The sequence below is a fragment of the Gracilinanus agilis genome, chromosome 2 (assembly GCF_016433145.1).
Source record: "Gracilinanus agilis isolate LMUSP501 chromosome 2, AgileGrace, whole genome shotgun sequence".
NCBI lineage: Eukaryota > Metazoa > Chordata > Mammalia > Didelphimorphia > Didelphidae > Gracilinanus > Gracilinanus agilis.
Genome location: NC_058131.1, coordinates 230,285,399 through 230,299,382, shown reverse-complemented (window position 1 = coordinate 230,299,382; position 13,984 = coordinate 230,285,399). Strand labels below are relative to the sequence as shown.

Here is a 13,984-nt window from a genome sequence, read left to right as displayed (position 1 = left end):
TGAACGTTCTCCCTCCGATAAGATAGGAGCCTCTTTCCTTATCTGACCCTGATGTTTCCTGATATTTGGCCACATAAAATGAGAGAGAAATCTCAGCACTTTAAGATATGAGACACACGGTGACAGGTATTGATGGAATAAATAGACACATTTAGAACTATCTGGTCACAGTGAGTGGGACATGATAGCAATACATCCCAACTATTCTATTTACTGGGGACCATCTTAATATGAATGATGGGTCTCCTCTTGGTTCTCCGAGTTCCAGTTTGGCTCCAAACATTAGCTATGTGACCTTGGGCAAGTGATCTAACCGCTCGTTGCCTCATTTTCCTCATCTGTAAAATGGGGATAATAATAGCACTTACCTCCTAGGGTGCTTGTGAGGATCTAATAAAGATATTTATAAAGCACTTAGCACAGTGCCTGGCACATAGTGAGTGCATAAGTGTTTGCTAAGTTTAAATCTAAAATCCTGCCCAACATTAGAGATGAATCAAAGTGAAAAGGACACACTGAATTTTCCTGGCCCATTTCATTCTTTTGCCATGGGCAAGTATGGTATTTCATCAGTGATAAGTAAAGGTATGACTCTCAAGATTAGGTAAATGGGAGTGGGGTGGAGTAGCTAGATCAGTGGTTCCCAAACTTTTTTGGCCTAACGCCCCCTTTCCAGAAAAAATATTACTTAGCCCCCTGGAAATTAATTTTTTTAAAGTTTTAATAGCAATTAATAGGAAAGATAAATGCACCTGTGGCCATCACTGCCTTCCTAGATCGCCACAGCATCCACCAGGGGGCGGTAGCGCCCACTTTGGGAATCACTGAGCTAGATAGTCCAGTGGATTGAGAGTCAGGCCTAGAGATGGGAAGTCCTGAGTTCAAATGTGACCTCAGACACTTCCTAGCTGTGTGACCCTGGGCAAGTCACTTAACCCCCATTGCCTACCCCTTACTGCTCTTCTGCCTTAGAACCTATACACAGTATTGATTCTAAGATGGCAGGTAAGGATTAAAAAAATAAAAAGATTATGTAAACAACCCTGTGTAGTGCTCATCAACTGAGGTTAGATTTGTCCTCTTAGTCTAACCAGTTGTGGTAAGGTGGCAGTGTGATGTCATAGCTTAAATATCAAATTTGATATTTGACGATCTAGGTTTTCATTAGGGCATTCAGAACTGAAACTGGTGGTTCTCCCAAAAGGAAGAGCAGAAAATTATCTGAATTTTACCTGGAAAGGTGGGCTCTGGGAATTTCAAGAGAATCAAGTTTTTGGCCAGCTATGATTCTCCCTCCAATCCATCATAGAGAATTGTAGGCATCTAAGATAGTTCTATGAGCCAGTGGATTCCTTGGGATGTAAGGTTGGTAAATAAGTCATGGGTCTCAAAACTTTGGCATTTTATGATGATGGTGATAATGTAGATGAAGATGATAACTGAATACTTTAAAACTTACAAAGTGCTTTTATTTATATTATCGACCCCTCCCAGGAACTCTGGAAAGGAGAGATTGTAGGCATTATTATCTCCATTCTATAGATAAGCAAATTGAGGCTCCTGGAGATTATGTGATTTTCTCAAGGTTACACTAGTGTGAGCCTTTTTGACCTTAGATCTAGTATTCTATCTTCTGTGCTGGTCAATGAAGAATAAATACTGCTAATCTCTTACCTGTCCCCATGCATAGATACACATCCTTGGCAACTTTTCAAATATTTGTGAGTGTTTGAATGTGTGTGTGTGTGTGTATGTGTGTGTGTGTGTGTGTATGTGTGTGTGCATGCATGCGAATAGGCACATACTGGATCTGAGGGTTTATCCATGCAGGGAACTCTCTGTGAGGAAGTTCCAACTACCAAAGCAAATATCCATGACTACTCTGCAAAAGAAAGCTGTAAAGGGGGCAGCTGGGTAGCTCAGTGGATTGAGAGCCAGGCCCAGAGATGGGAGGTCCTAGGTTCAAATCCGGCCTCAGACACTTCCCAGCTGTGTGACCCTGGGCAAGTCACTTGACCCCCATTGCCCACCCTTACCACTCTTCCACCAAGGAGCCAATACATAGAAGTTAAGGGTTTAAAAAATTTTAAAAGAAAATTAAAAAAAAAAAAAGAAAGCTGTAGAGAGATGCCAGGAGATAGAAGGTAACTGATAGCAGAGGCAAGTCTTGAACTCATGTTTTGCTGACTTGGAGGCTAGACTCTCTATCCACTAGGGGGCCTTAAACATGCTATTTTACATTACTAGAGTCTCCATAATGTGATTAGAATATCAAGGGAAAATAGAAAAACCCATTAACCAACATAAAGTTTTTCCCACTGGACAAAGGAACAAAGTAATTTGCACCCTAGAGGATGGCGATGAATTGTCAGAGAGCATAGAGCGTCCTCCTTTCTTTTCCTACCAGTTGTCCTTTCATCAGTGCCATGACACTTCTTCATGTGGGCCATATGGGGTCACCTATGTGGACAGAGTACATTAAAGATCAAAGAATAAGACGAGACAGTAGGAAAGTTTATGGAGAATTGAGAAAACGAGGCTCAGTGCCAATAGGATGCGGTTCTCACAATCGTATGCTGTAAAAGAAGGGAGATGACGTTTTAACTTTCATATAAGTTTCACAACTCTTTTCTAGTTCCCTCATGTGACTTGGACTCTATTGGTCAGTCATGAGGCAGTGAAAAATAGAGAGATGATAACAGCTTAGAGTTAAATGGCACTTTGGGGCTGCTTTACAAAGATTAGGGGAAGCAGTATGGAACATTAGAAAGAATGCTGACTTTGGACCTGGGTTTGAGTCCTAGTTCTGCCATACTTTCTATGGGATCTAAGGAAAGTCACTTACACTCTCTGGGGTTAGTTTCCTCAACTGGAAAATGAGGGTTTGACCAAGATGGCCCCTGACGTCCCTTCCTGGTCAAATTTTTGGCATCCCACGATCGTCTGATCTTTATACTGCCCTGTAAGTTAAGTACAAGGGCATGTTAGTAACATTTCGTAGGGGAAGGAATCGAAGTCCAGAGACACTAACTTGACTTGCTCAAAATCACCACAGATAGCTAGGTAGAGCAGTGGATAGAGTGCTGGGTATAGAGTCAGGAAGACCAGAGTTCTAATCAAGACTGGGCATATCACTTCGTCACATTTGCCTCAGTTTCCACATCTATAAAATGAACTAGAGAAAGAAATGGCCGACCACTCCAGTATCTTTGCCAAGAAAACTGGAAATGGGATCATGAAGAATCAGACGTGACTGAACAACAACAATATTTTTGAGACTTTTAGTTGGTGTAATATTTAGAATTTAGATATTATATAGACTAAGAGGTCAATGACCCTCTCCCTGAATCATACTACACTGGAGGTACTGAATACTTACAGGCTCTCAGACACAGCTATGAAAGCAGCAAAAAGTACATAAAAGACTCAGGCTAGTCATCTCTCTCCCTGCCTCCAGGTAAGTAGAGCCCAATTATATCACAAATTTAAGAAATAAGCTGAAAAAAATGAACACACAACAAAATAAGAACCTACCCTAAAAAGTTTCTATTATGACAGGGAATCTCAAGACCCAAATACAAAAGAAGAAAATGACTTTAAAATAAGTTCAGATTAGATGTAAACCCAACAAGAATTTCTAGAAGAGCTAAAGAAATACTTTTTTAAAGCAAAAAAAAATTTCACCAAATAAGAGTAGTAGAAGAAAAAATAGAAAAGTAAATAAGAGCTATGAAAGAAAATTATTAAAAAGGGAATTAACAGCTTGGTAAATAGAGGCAAAAATTACTAAAGAAAGTGGTATAAAACTTCACTGAAGAAAATAACTTCTTAAAAATTAGCATTGACCAACTGGAAGTTAAGGACTCCCATGAGAAAACAGGAAACAAACAAATTAAAAGACTGAAAAAATAGAAGAAAATGTGAAATAAAGGCAAAAACAACTGATCTTGAAAAGAGATTAAGGAGAGATAAAAGCTCAGAGACTGTCTAGTCCCAATCTCTGATCTTACAAATGAAGAAACTGAGACCTAGGGAGGCTAAGTGACTTGTCCAGAGCCTTAAAGGTAGGTTCTAAATCAAACTTTAACTTTCTATGGTGTCACGCTGCTTCCTTCATTTTCTTCATGTAATAATAGCACCTCCCTCATGGATTTGTCATGAAAAACAAATGAGATAATGAATATAAAACATTTTGTAAACCTTAAATCCTATATAAATGTGATTCATTATGGTACACGATCTATCTTCTGATAAAGTCCAAAACCTCCCATCTGCAAAATCTGCAGGATCTTGAATGTTTTAGTGATGTATCTATCAAAAGATAATATTCAACTAATCAGTCCACAGATTTAATCTTATCACTTAACTGACCTTTCCTTCTAGGATCATCTATAATACATTTTGCCATATCACCAAATCACTGGACTGTGTCTCTAGCTATCTGTGGCATTGATAATATTAACAACACAATCTAGAATCAAGGCCAAACAAAAAGTGTTATCTCTTTATATTTTCAGATATCAGTTCAAACTCTCTTCCTCTTCCACGAATGATTTAATATTATACTCATTAGATTTGCTATGAAGGAGCCAGTTCTTTGAGGGAGATTTCAGCATAGACAAGAGAAAAAAAATCTAGGGAAGATTTTCCTTCTCCTCTTTTAAATGGGCAAGTGATTAGGTTAACTTCAGCTGCCCCTTTTACTAGCAAGTGGATTAGATGTGATCTTTAGAGGGACCTGGGCAGCCCAGAGGGTACATTGAGAAATTTATAAATTCCCTGCTCTTTCTCACTTCTAAGTATCCAAGCAGAATCTCTAGGTATAGTAGAAACCACCAATGGATAAAGAAATATAGGTGTAATTCTCTGGGGTAAGTTGCCAATCTTTAGTCATAGTCTTGTCTTGGCCAGATTCTTTGAAGTCTTGTCTTTTGCCTTCTAGTCCCTCAATCTGGAAGCCTGTTCTTATTGGTCATATCCATATTACTTGAAGTTATACTTCAAAAACCATGTCATAAGTATGAAATACCAGCAGGGAAAAAGCAAGAACCTAGAAAGCAGGGAAGCTGGTGGTGGGACTCCAGCAAAGGGAACAATAATAATAATCACATTACTCCATTCACTGAATTGTTGTGAGGAAAGTGCTTTGTGAACCTTAAAGTTTCTTATAAGTGAATTACTGGTGTTGTGACCCTAGGCGTGTTGTTCATCGCCCAGTATTTGAGGTGAACATACAAGGCTCTCAGTTACCCAGAAAGTACCAGCCTACATTGGCACTATGAGAGACTGGACTTGAAGACATCTAAGGAAGTTTGTTCATTTGGAAGCTCCTTCTTTCAATGAAATAAGTCCATCCTGATCATTATCCCTATTATTAATAAATGGTAGCATTTTCACATGTGCTTTGTAGAAAGAACCAATGGTGATACATCAGTCTTTTCAGTTTTACATGTAGCTTCTGATCATTTGGCAATAGGAGAGACATAACTAGGACAGGATAACTGGGGCTTTTCCCTAGGGTGTGAACATTTAGATGGTGCTGACCACACTTGTACTCCCTCAGCAAATTTATATATATATATATATATATATATATATATATATATATATATGTATTTACTTAAATTTGGATGTTATAAAATAGCATCTTCCTCCACATTGCCCATCCCGCAGTAAGTACGTACCTCTTTGGTTCAGCCCAGTCCTACACTGCCCCTTTTCCTTGGTGGTGGTCTCTCCCACTACAGCCCACATGATCCCCTAGTGCCATGTTGTTGAACCTCTGTCATCTGTGCCAGAGGGTGCTGCTCCCCTCTCTCTCTCTCCACTGTGTCTGAGGACATTCTCCCATCACTCACTCCTCTGTCTAGCGGCCCAATGGGAACATTTCCTCCCTCCCTTGTCTGGGGTAAGGTGGGGGCTTACATGGGCATGAGGGTTGCAGCTTCAGGACTCAGTCTCTAAAAGGATCACCATCACTGCTCTAGTGTTTCCTGAGTTCTCTGTCTCCTCACTATGGAGCAGCATCCCAAGACTTCTCCACTACATGGCCATGTGTCTTGAAGTGCAAAGTCTCTCCCTTTCTCCCTAGATCTAAGATTTCTGCTGCCCACTTGCAAATCTCTCATCCTGGGCATCAGCAATATTAGTGATGGTTCTGGTCAGTAACTATTTCCACGTATGAATGAAAAAAAAAAATATATATATGTATGTATATATACATACATATATCTCTATACATATATAGATATATGGCAAAACTACAATGTGAGTGAAAGTGAAGTTTTCAGTCGACCATGGGAATAATTCAAGTGACTTCTGCTTTTCCAAGGAAATCAAGAATTTAAAGAGAATGAGACCTTTCTGGCCATTGCAAATGCAGAGAAATTAGACAGACCCATCGTCTCCATGCCCAAGTGTCTAGACCTGGAACACTTTGAACCTTTCTCTCATTAAATGTTAATGCAGCCCCTGAGTTAATATAATTATGCTGCTGGTTTTTATTGGGCTAGTGTGTTATAGTCCTGTGCTGTTGAAAGCATCTAGTTCCTTTTTATATTGCTTCATGTTTTATGAAATATGGTTGCTCTTTGCCAGGAGAAAGCAAGATCCCTTGGAAATAAAATTTTTAGATACTCTAGCAGTTTCAGTCTACCTGTCTTGGGCAATGGCCATAAGAAGCCTTTCCAGATGCCTCTTAGCTGGTGCCTTCCCTCTGTGGATTAGCTCCAGTTTCTCTTGTATACATCTTGTTTATACATAGTTGTTTGTATATTATCTCACCCATCTGCCTGTGAGCTCCTTGAGAATAAAGACTGATTTTTTTTGCCTTTCTATTCCTAGCACATAACTTAGTGTTTATCCCATAGTAAGTACTTAATAAGTGCCTAGAGATTGACTAGTTAGCTACTAAACCACCGAGCCTTATTTCTAACCCAGAGTCAGTGACTCTCCTTCGATGTGAGTGAGGCATCTTGGGAGGCCCTTATGGGCTTCCTTCTGACATGGACGCATGCCCAGCTAAAAAACTCACCTCATACAGGAAGCCTTTCCCAATCTCTCTTAATTCTGCTGCTTCTCTTTGTTGGTTATTCCCAACTAATCTTGTATAGAATTTGTGTAGACATAGTTACTTCCATGTTGTCTCCCCCATTAAATGAAGCTCCACTAGAGCAAGGATTGTCTTTTACTTTTCTTTGTGCCTCCCGTGCTTAGCACAGTGCCTGGCATGTTTGTTGATTGATTGAGAAAGGCAGGCAAGGATTTAAAGTAGAAGCCAGGATTGCTCTGATTATAAGATTTAGAACCAGAAGGGACCACAGAGGCCACCAAATCCAAACGCCTCTCTTTATAAAGGAGAAAACAGTGCCTCAGATAGGTTAAGAGAAAGCATAATCTGGTGGACAGAAAGATACATTTGGAGTCAGGATTTGAACCTAGCTCTCAGCTCTCCAAATTCAGCCCACCATGCTGAGAATGGGATAGGGTAGTTAATAGGAGGCTGAGTTATGACTTTTGAAGATTAAATTACTTAGAGAGTTTTGACTATGATCACAAAGTTCAGTTGTATGAAAACATGAATGTCAGTATTTTGGGGTCCATATGTATACAGTTTACAAAGTGCTTTCCTCAGATCCTGTGAGGTAGGTGGTATAATTCCATTTTGCCAGTGGGGAAACTGAGGCACAGAGTGGTAGGGTAATTTGAATATAGTCACTGCTAGTAAGTAGTATCATAGATTGAGGACTAAAAGGGACCTTAGAAGCTATCTTTCTCCACCTGTTTAACAGATAAGAAAACTGAGTCTCCAAAAGGAAAAATATTAAGTTACATGCCCAAGATCCCACAGTAAATGGTAAAATCTGGATTTGAACCCTTGTTCATTAACTGCAAAGCATGGAAATCTTCTGACTCTGAATCTATTATTTTTTCCACTATACATAGCTGCCTCTCAGGTCTGCTGTTAAGATCCAGTGTTGTTTCCAATAACAATATTTATATACTTTATGTAGTATATGCTTTAGCCTCAAAAAGAAAGGAATGAGGGAGGAAGAAGGTGAAGGGAAGGGAAGGGAGGGGAGGGAAGGGGAAGGGAGGAAAAGGAAAGGGGAATGAAAGGGAAGGGAAGGGGAAGGAAGGAAGGAAGGAAGGAAGGAAGGAAGGAAGGAAGGAAGGAAGGAAGGAAAGAAGGAAGGGGAGGGAGCAAGAGAGAAGAAAATGTAGATAATGATGTATTTTCCTCTTTGTTGTATAATAATTTGGTTGATTTTATGTGGCTTGGTAAAAGGTTTACAAAGGAATGCACAAAGATCTTTTCTGACCCCACCCATGGGATCAGCAAGCCTGGACAGCAAGATGGTAGATGGAAAGAGTGCTAGATTTGCTGATTCTATTCTGGATTTTTTCTAGTAGTGAAACCAGAAGAAAGTCACTTCCCCTTTTCTAAACTTTAATATCCTTCCCTGTAAAAAGGGGAATAATTCTATACCTAGTACCAATGTTCCCAGATTGTTGAGGGGTTCAAATGCAATAGAAAGAAGGCTGGTATTGGAGTCAAGAACACCTGGGTGTGTTGGCCAGCTCTGATGCTTACTACTTGTGTGGCACTGATTTAGCCTCTATGGACCTCAGGACCCTCATCTGTAAAGTGAAAGGGTTAGACTAGATGACCTCTGAGTCCCTTCTATCTCCAGATTTACAGTCTTATGATCCCAGCTATAGGCTTCTGTAAATTTTAAAGTGTTATATAAATATCAGCTCTCATTACCTCAGTCCCTTAAAACAAATGGTCTGCGTTATGTGACTTCATCCTTAAGGTAAATGCAGTAAGGAAAACTTACTGAGAGGAGAGGAGAGGAGACAGAGACAGAGACAGAGACAGAGAGACAGAGAGAGAGAGAAATGGCAGGGGGAGAAAGCAGGGTTGAAGGAGAGGGAGAGGGAGGGGGGAGAGAGAGAGAGAGAGAGAGAGAGAGAGAGAGAGAGAGATATGGCAGGGGGAGAAAGCAGGGTTGAAGGAGAGGGACAGGGAGAGGGAGAGAGAGAGAGAGAGAGAGAGATTTAGATGCTCTTGATCTGTGGTGTTGGGGGAGGTCCCATAGATCATATGTGATCTAAGCCCTCTTCCATTCTATCCTATTTGTTCGTAATATTTCAGTTCATCATTTGAGACCTGCTGATGTCAAGGTGATTGGAGCCCTGGGAGACTCACTTACTGTAAGTCATTTGGATTGGGGGAAGGAGAAGGAGCATGTGTCTGGCTGGGTTGTATCCAATTCAATTAGCAATTATTAAGTGCCTACTGTATTTCAGACACTGCTAAGTTCCAGGTTTACAAAACCAAAAATGGTGTAGAATTGGTCCACAAGGAGTTTACATCTTTGGAGGCAGTAGTTAGCATATATACAGAGAAGTAAATTAAAAAATTTTGACACTCTCAATTCAGATATGAGGAAGAGGAGCATTCAAGCTTAGGAGACAGCCCATAAAAAGGCTCAGATGTCAGAGACTGAATACTCCATATAGAAACAGCAAGTTGGCTGGTTTGGCTGGGGGGAAGAGTATATGTAATAAAGCAGGGAAAATAGGTGGAGGCTAGATAGTGAAGGATCTTAATTGCAATACCAAAGTTGTCTTTTATTCTAGAGGCACTAGAGGGCCACTGAACCTTCTTGAACTGAGGAGTGACATGGTCAGACGTGTGCTTTAGTTTTGGGTTGGGCTAAGGGAACTTTCATTAGCATGAGGACCTGGAAACAAAATTTTTTTCAGAGCAAATTCCATATTTCTGTCCCTCACATCTGTAGTAGTTAAACCCTTTCACTTTAAAGTTCCAGGATGTTTTCTTTCATCCCCACCATGCCCTTCCCAGTAACCTTCTACCACTGCCAGTTTGTGGTGAAGGCAAAGAAGGTAATTTTGAAATTTAAGGCTGGGATAAGGGTGAGGGGCCTACCTGACAAGAGTAGTCAGGGAATGTGTAATAACAAGGAATGAAGGGTTAGTAAGAATAATAATTATAATCAAAATCAAAATAGTTCTCATTTATGGCACTCAAGGTTTGCAAAATATTAATTTCTTTTGATCCTCACATTAACTTTAGAAGGTAGCTGCCCATTTTATAAATGAGGTAACTGAGGAATAAGGAAGTTAAGTGACTTGTCCAGGGCTGCACAGCTAGTAAATATCTGAGGCCAGATTTGGACTCAAGTCTTCCCAGCTCCAGGTATAGACCTCTAACTACTACTGAACTGCTTCAGTGGGCAAGGCAGTAGGAAGAGTGGATGATGCTAATAAATTGTTCCCAACTCCCTACTACCTGTGCTCTAAAAGGAAACTACAGGCCATCCCCAACCCCTCTAGCAACACTGGGAGAAAACTGGACAGACAGGACAGAAGAATAAGGGTAGTTCTGAAGGTCATCAAGAAGCGAGTGAACATGGGAAAGGACCCCAGGTAAAAGAAGAAAATTTCTCAGGCTACCAGATCTGGCACATTTTTCTGGAGATTCATATCTCCTTTGGAGCTGGCAATTTAATACCTTTTCCTTTGCTTTGAAAACCCTCCCCCAACACAATCTCAGAAACCTTACAAATACCACATGGACTTAGACAGCTAGAAAGGGCACAGGATTTTTCATTAGCTTTCTGGGATTTCCCCCTGGGATGCTACCTGGCAACTTTTACTCACCCAGCAGTAACAATGGGGGTTGCTTTTGTTCTGAGCTTTACCACTTACTGCTGGCCCTCCTAGTTCCTTTCTTTAGCATCCTTTCAGGATAGGTGACTCATCAAGTGTCAGCAAAGTTTTATAGGTTTTTTTTTTTTTTCCTGAATGATCTTCAAGAAATTTCCCTAATGAGGCAACAGCTCCTGGCATGACTTGAACACAGAAACTGGAGAATAGGGTTGGGGTGAAAGATTGGGAAACCAATACATCTGAGCTTATTCCTTCCTTGTCAGATTCCTCTTCAAAGCATGACTTGCCAGCTTAGAGTGCTTAGAAATAGGTAGAATGTTAGACCTGGGTGGGATCTCAAAGATTGTTTAGCCTGGGGATGCTTAATTTTGTATGTGTCATGGACCCTCTTGACACTCTGAACCACAGTCTATGGACCTCATTCACAGAATGATAAATATATATAAATATATATCATATTATTATATAGTGTATATTATATAATAAATACATAATATAAAATACATAAACAATTATATATATGTATATGTAAAAATAAAGATATAATTTTTTCTCATCTAAATTCATGGACCCTCTAAGAAATCTGAGGATCTCAGGTTAAGAACTAGTCCAGTGGTATAATTTTATAGATGGGAAGCTAGAGGCACAGAAAAGATAAGGGACTTGCCTTATATCACATAGTTAGTTTATGTCAGAGCTAGAATTGGGCTACCAGCCTCCTTGCTTGAGGCCAAACTCTGATCTCCTAACTCCCTATCCAGTCAAAGAGCTTGATTTCAGAGGGGATAGGATACATGCCATCTAGATAGCTACTATGGTCCATTGTCACCTCCAAATGTACATGAGCATTTCTTTTTTTTTCATTGTTCAAAACCTATTTCCATATTATTCATATTTACAGTAGAGTGATCCTTTAACATCAGATCCCTAATCATGTCCTCATCAAACTACACAATCAATCATACAGGAGAAAAAAGAAATGCTCACAGTTTTTTCTCTGGATAGCATTCTTTTTCATAAGTTCCTCTGGGTTTTCCATTGCATTGCTGCTAGAAGAAAAGTCTATTACATTTGATTGTGCCCTAATATATCAGTCTACATGAGCATTTCTTGGATGGGGCAAGATTTGAGGATAATTGAGTGCTTCAAGCAATGAGAACAAATGAATCTCTTCTGAGAAACTCATATCTCTTCTCTCCTTTTTAAATGTCAGGCAGGTAATGGGGCAGGATCTATGCCTGGCAATGTCCTTGATGTCCTAACTCAATACCGAGGTCTCTCTTGGAGGTGAGTGTGTCGCTACCCCTTGCCTTTTGGGGAGAGATGAGGGCAAGGTTTCCAGAAGACAAGGAGTATGTTGAAGGAGTCTCCTTTGGGGTGAGCAGAGGAGGGAAGAGATGTCAGGCTATTCTTCACCATGAGCATAACCTGATGAATGAAAATGGCACATAACACTTGAAAGATGTCAACAGTTACCCCAAGGATAGAGTTTGAGATCTATGTACTAATTTGGGGGCCCAAACCATAGAATATATGGAAGCTTTGATCTGGAAAAGTCAGGCAGCTACTCTTTTCCAGGGTCTCTCCACTATTCACAAGAATTTCTACCTACTCTAGCTAGACTAGACCTTCAGTGTCATAGAGTGTTCTGTCCCCTTTATAAAGAATCATAGAATTCAAGAGTTGAAAGGGTCCTCCACCACCAGTTGGTTCAATCACCTTATTTTTCAAATGAGGAAACTGAGGCCCAGAATTGAACAAAGTCTCTTAGGTCATAAGTAGAACACATAAAATTCTGATTCAAGTCCATAACTCCAAGTGATCACTCCACTTGAACCTACTTTGAATTTCCTAACTTCCCATTAAAGGCATGACTGGAGGCAAGAAAGGAGCTGGGCACTCCAACTAAGCCTTGTCCAGGTGCCACCCCCACTTCCCACTCCCTAATTATCTGGAAGCTGAAGCCTCTAATGTGATAGACAGCCCCTGTGGATCACAAGAGCTAGGAAGGCAAAGTAAAAATGTTGATTAGTTTAGTTCCCTTAATCCAAGCCCCAAGCATTGAGTAAACAAAATGGGTCATAGTAGGAAAAAATTCTGGATTTAAAGGTATAAGATCTGGGTTCAAATCCCAGCTCTACCCCTTGCTCTCTTGGACATTCCCCTTAACCTCTCTGGGACTCAGGTTCCTCAACTGTAAAATGAGAAGGGTTGAACTTGAGCCCTCTAAAGTGTCTTCCAGTTTTAAAATTTTGATTTAAACTGAATATTGAAGAGTTGGATTTGGGGGGAAATAGGCAGGAGGGGAGAGAAAATTCTTTCTCCTGTACAAAGAGGTTAATGGAGGGAAGGAAAGTGGCTTTTCGAGTGCGTAGTGCTGTTTTCTTGGTTTTCTTCGCCTGATGGCTGTTTTCTTTTCCTCCCCCGGAACAGTATCGGAGGGAATGAGAACATCAGCACAGTCACCACCCTAGCAAGTGAGTACCTGCTTGGAGGCGCTTGGTGGGGGCTGGGAAGCGCCGAGCCGATTTATAGCACAGGTGGCCTCTGGAGCCCAGGGAGCCCCAGTAGAACATCCGCCCGCCCCCTCGAGGCAGCGTTTACAGTGAGGCAACTCACGAAACTGCCGCCCACAGAGAGGATGGGGACTGGGCCAGGAAGCTTGAGGATGCAGCAGGGGGCAGTGCACCCCTGGCTCTGGAGCCTCGTACCCCCACCCCTTTTTACTCCCCTCCCCCACTGGGCTGGGCTCTTGGGCTCTGAGATGTGATTCATCCTTGAGGTTGAGAGAACTAGTGGGGATGCTGTTTCTAAAGAGAAAGTGAGGGGAGAGGGAGTTTAAGCTAAGGTGGGTAGAGACATCAAGAGTCTCCAAACTGCTTCTAGTCTTGGAAATCCATGGAGAGACTGAAAGAAAGAGGAGGAGGAAGGTGGGCAGTCGAGGAGTCAGCAAGCATTTATTAAGCACCAACAGGCACTGTCCTAAGGGCTGGCGACAAAAAAAGAAAGGTGCTCTCCTTTCGTCAATATATTCATACTTCCGTGCACACATAGGGTCCCTGCTGTCAAAAAATCTACTACAGTCTAAGGAGAGGCCAGCAGGCATCATTTGGATTCAGAAGACCCAAGTTGAATCCTGCCTCTGTTATTTATCTGTGATCTTGGGAAAGTCACAATCTCAGCAGCTCTAGATCTATGGCAGGGAGGGAGGGAAGGAGTGAGAAAGAGGAAGGAAGGAAGGAAGGAAGGAAGGAAGGAAGGAAGGAAGGAAGGAAGGAAGGAAGGA

At 41.1% G+C, this 13,984-nt stretch overlaps 1 protein-coding gene across 1 annotated transcript in view; it reads left to right on the top strand.

Annotated features, from left to right (window-relative positions):
• The window catches only part of PLB1 (phospholipase B1), a 203,633-nt gene that overhangs the window by 50,350 nt on the left and 139,299 nt on the right, over positions 1 to 13,984 (top strand). Inside the window, exons 19-21 of the mRNA XM_044659597.1 lie at positions 9,158 to 9,216; positions 11,912 to 11,985; positions 13,132 to 13,175. Coding sequence (XP_044515532.1) covers positions 9,158 to 9,216; positions 11,912 to 11,985; positions 13,132 to 13,175 — 177 coding nt within the window. The remainder of the gene's footprint in view (positions 1 to 9,157; positions 9,217 to 11,911; positions 11,986 to 13,131; positions 13,176 to 13,984) is intronic.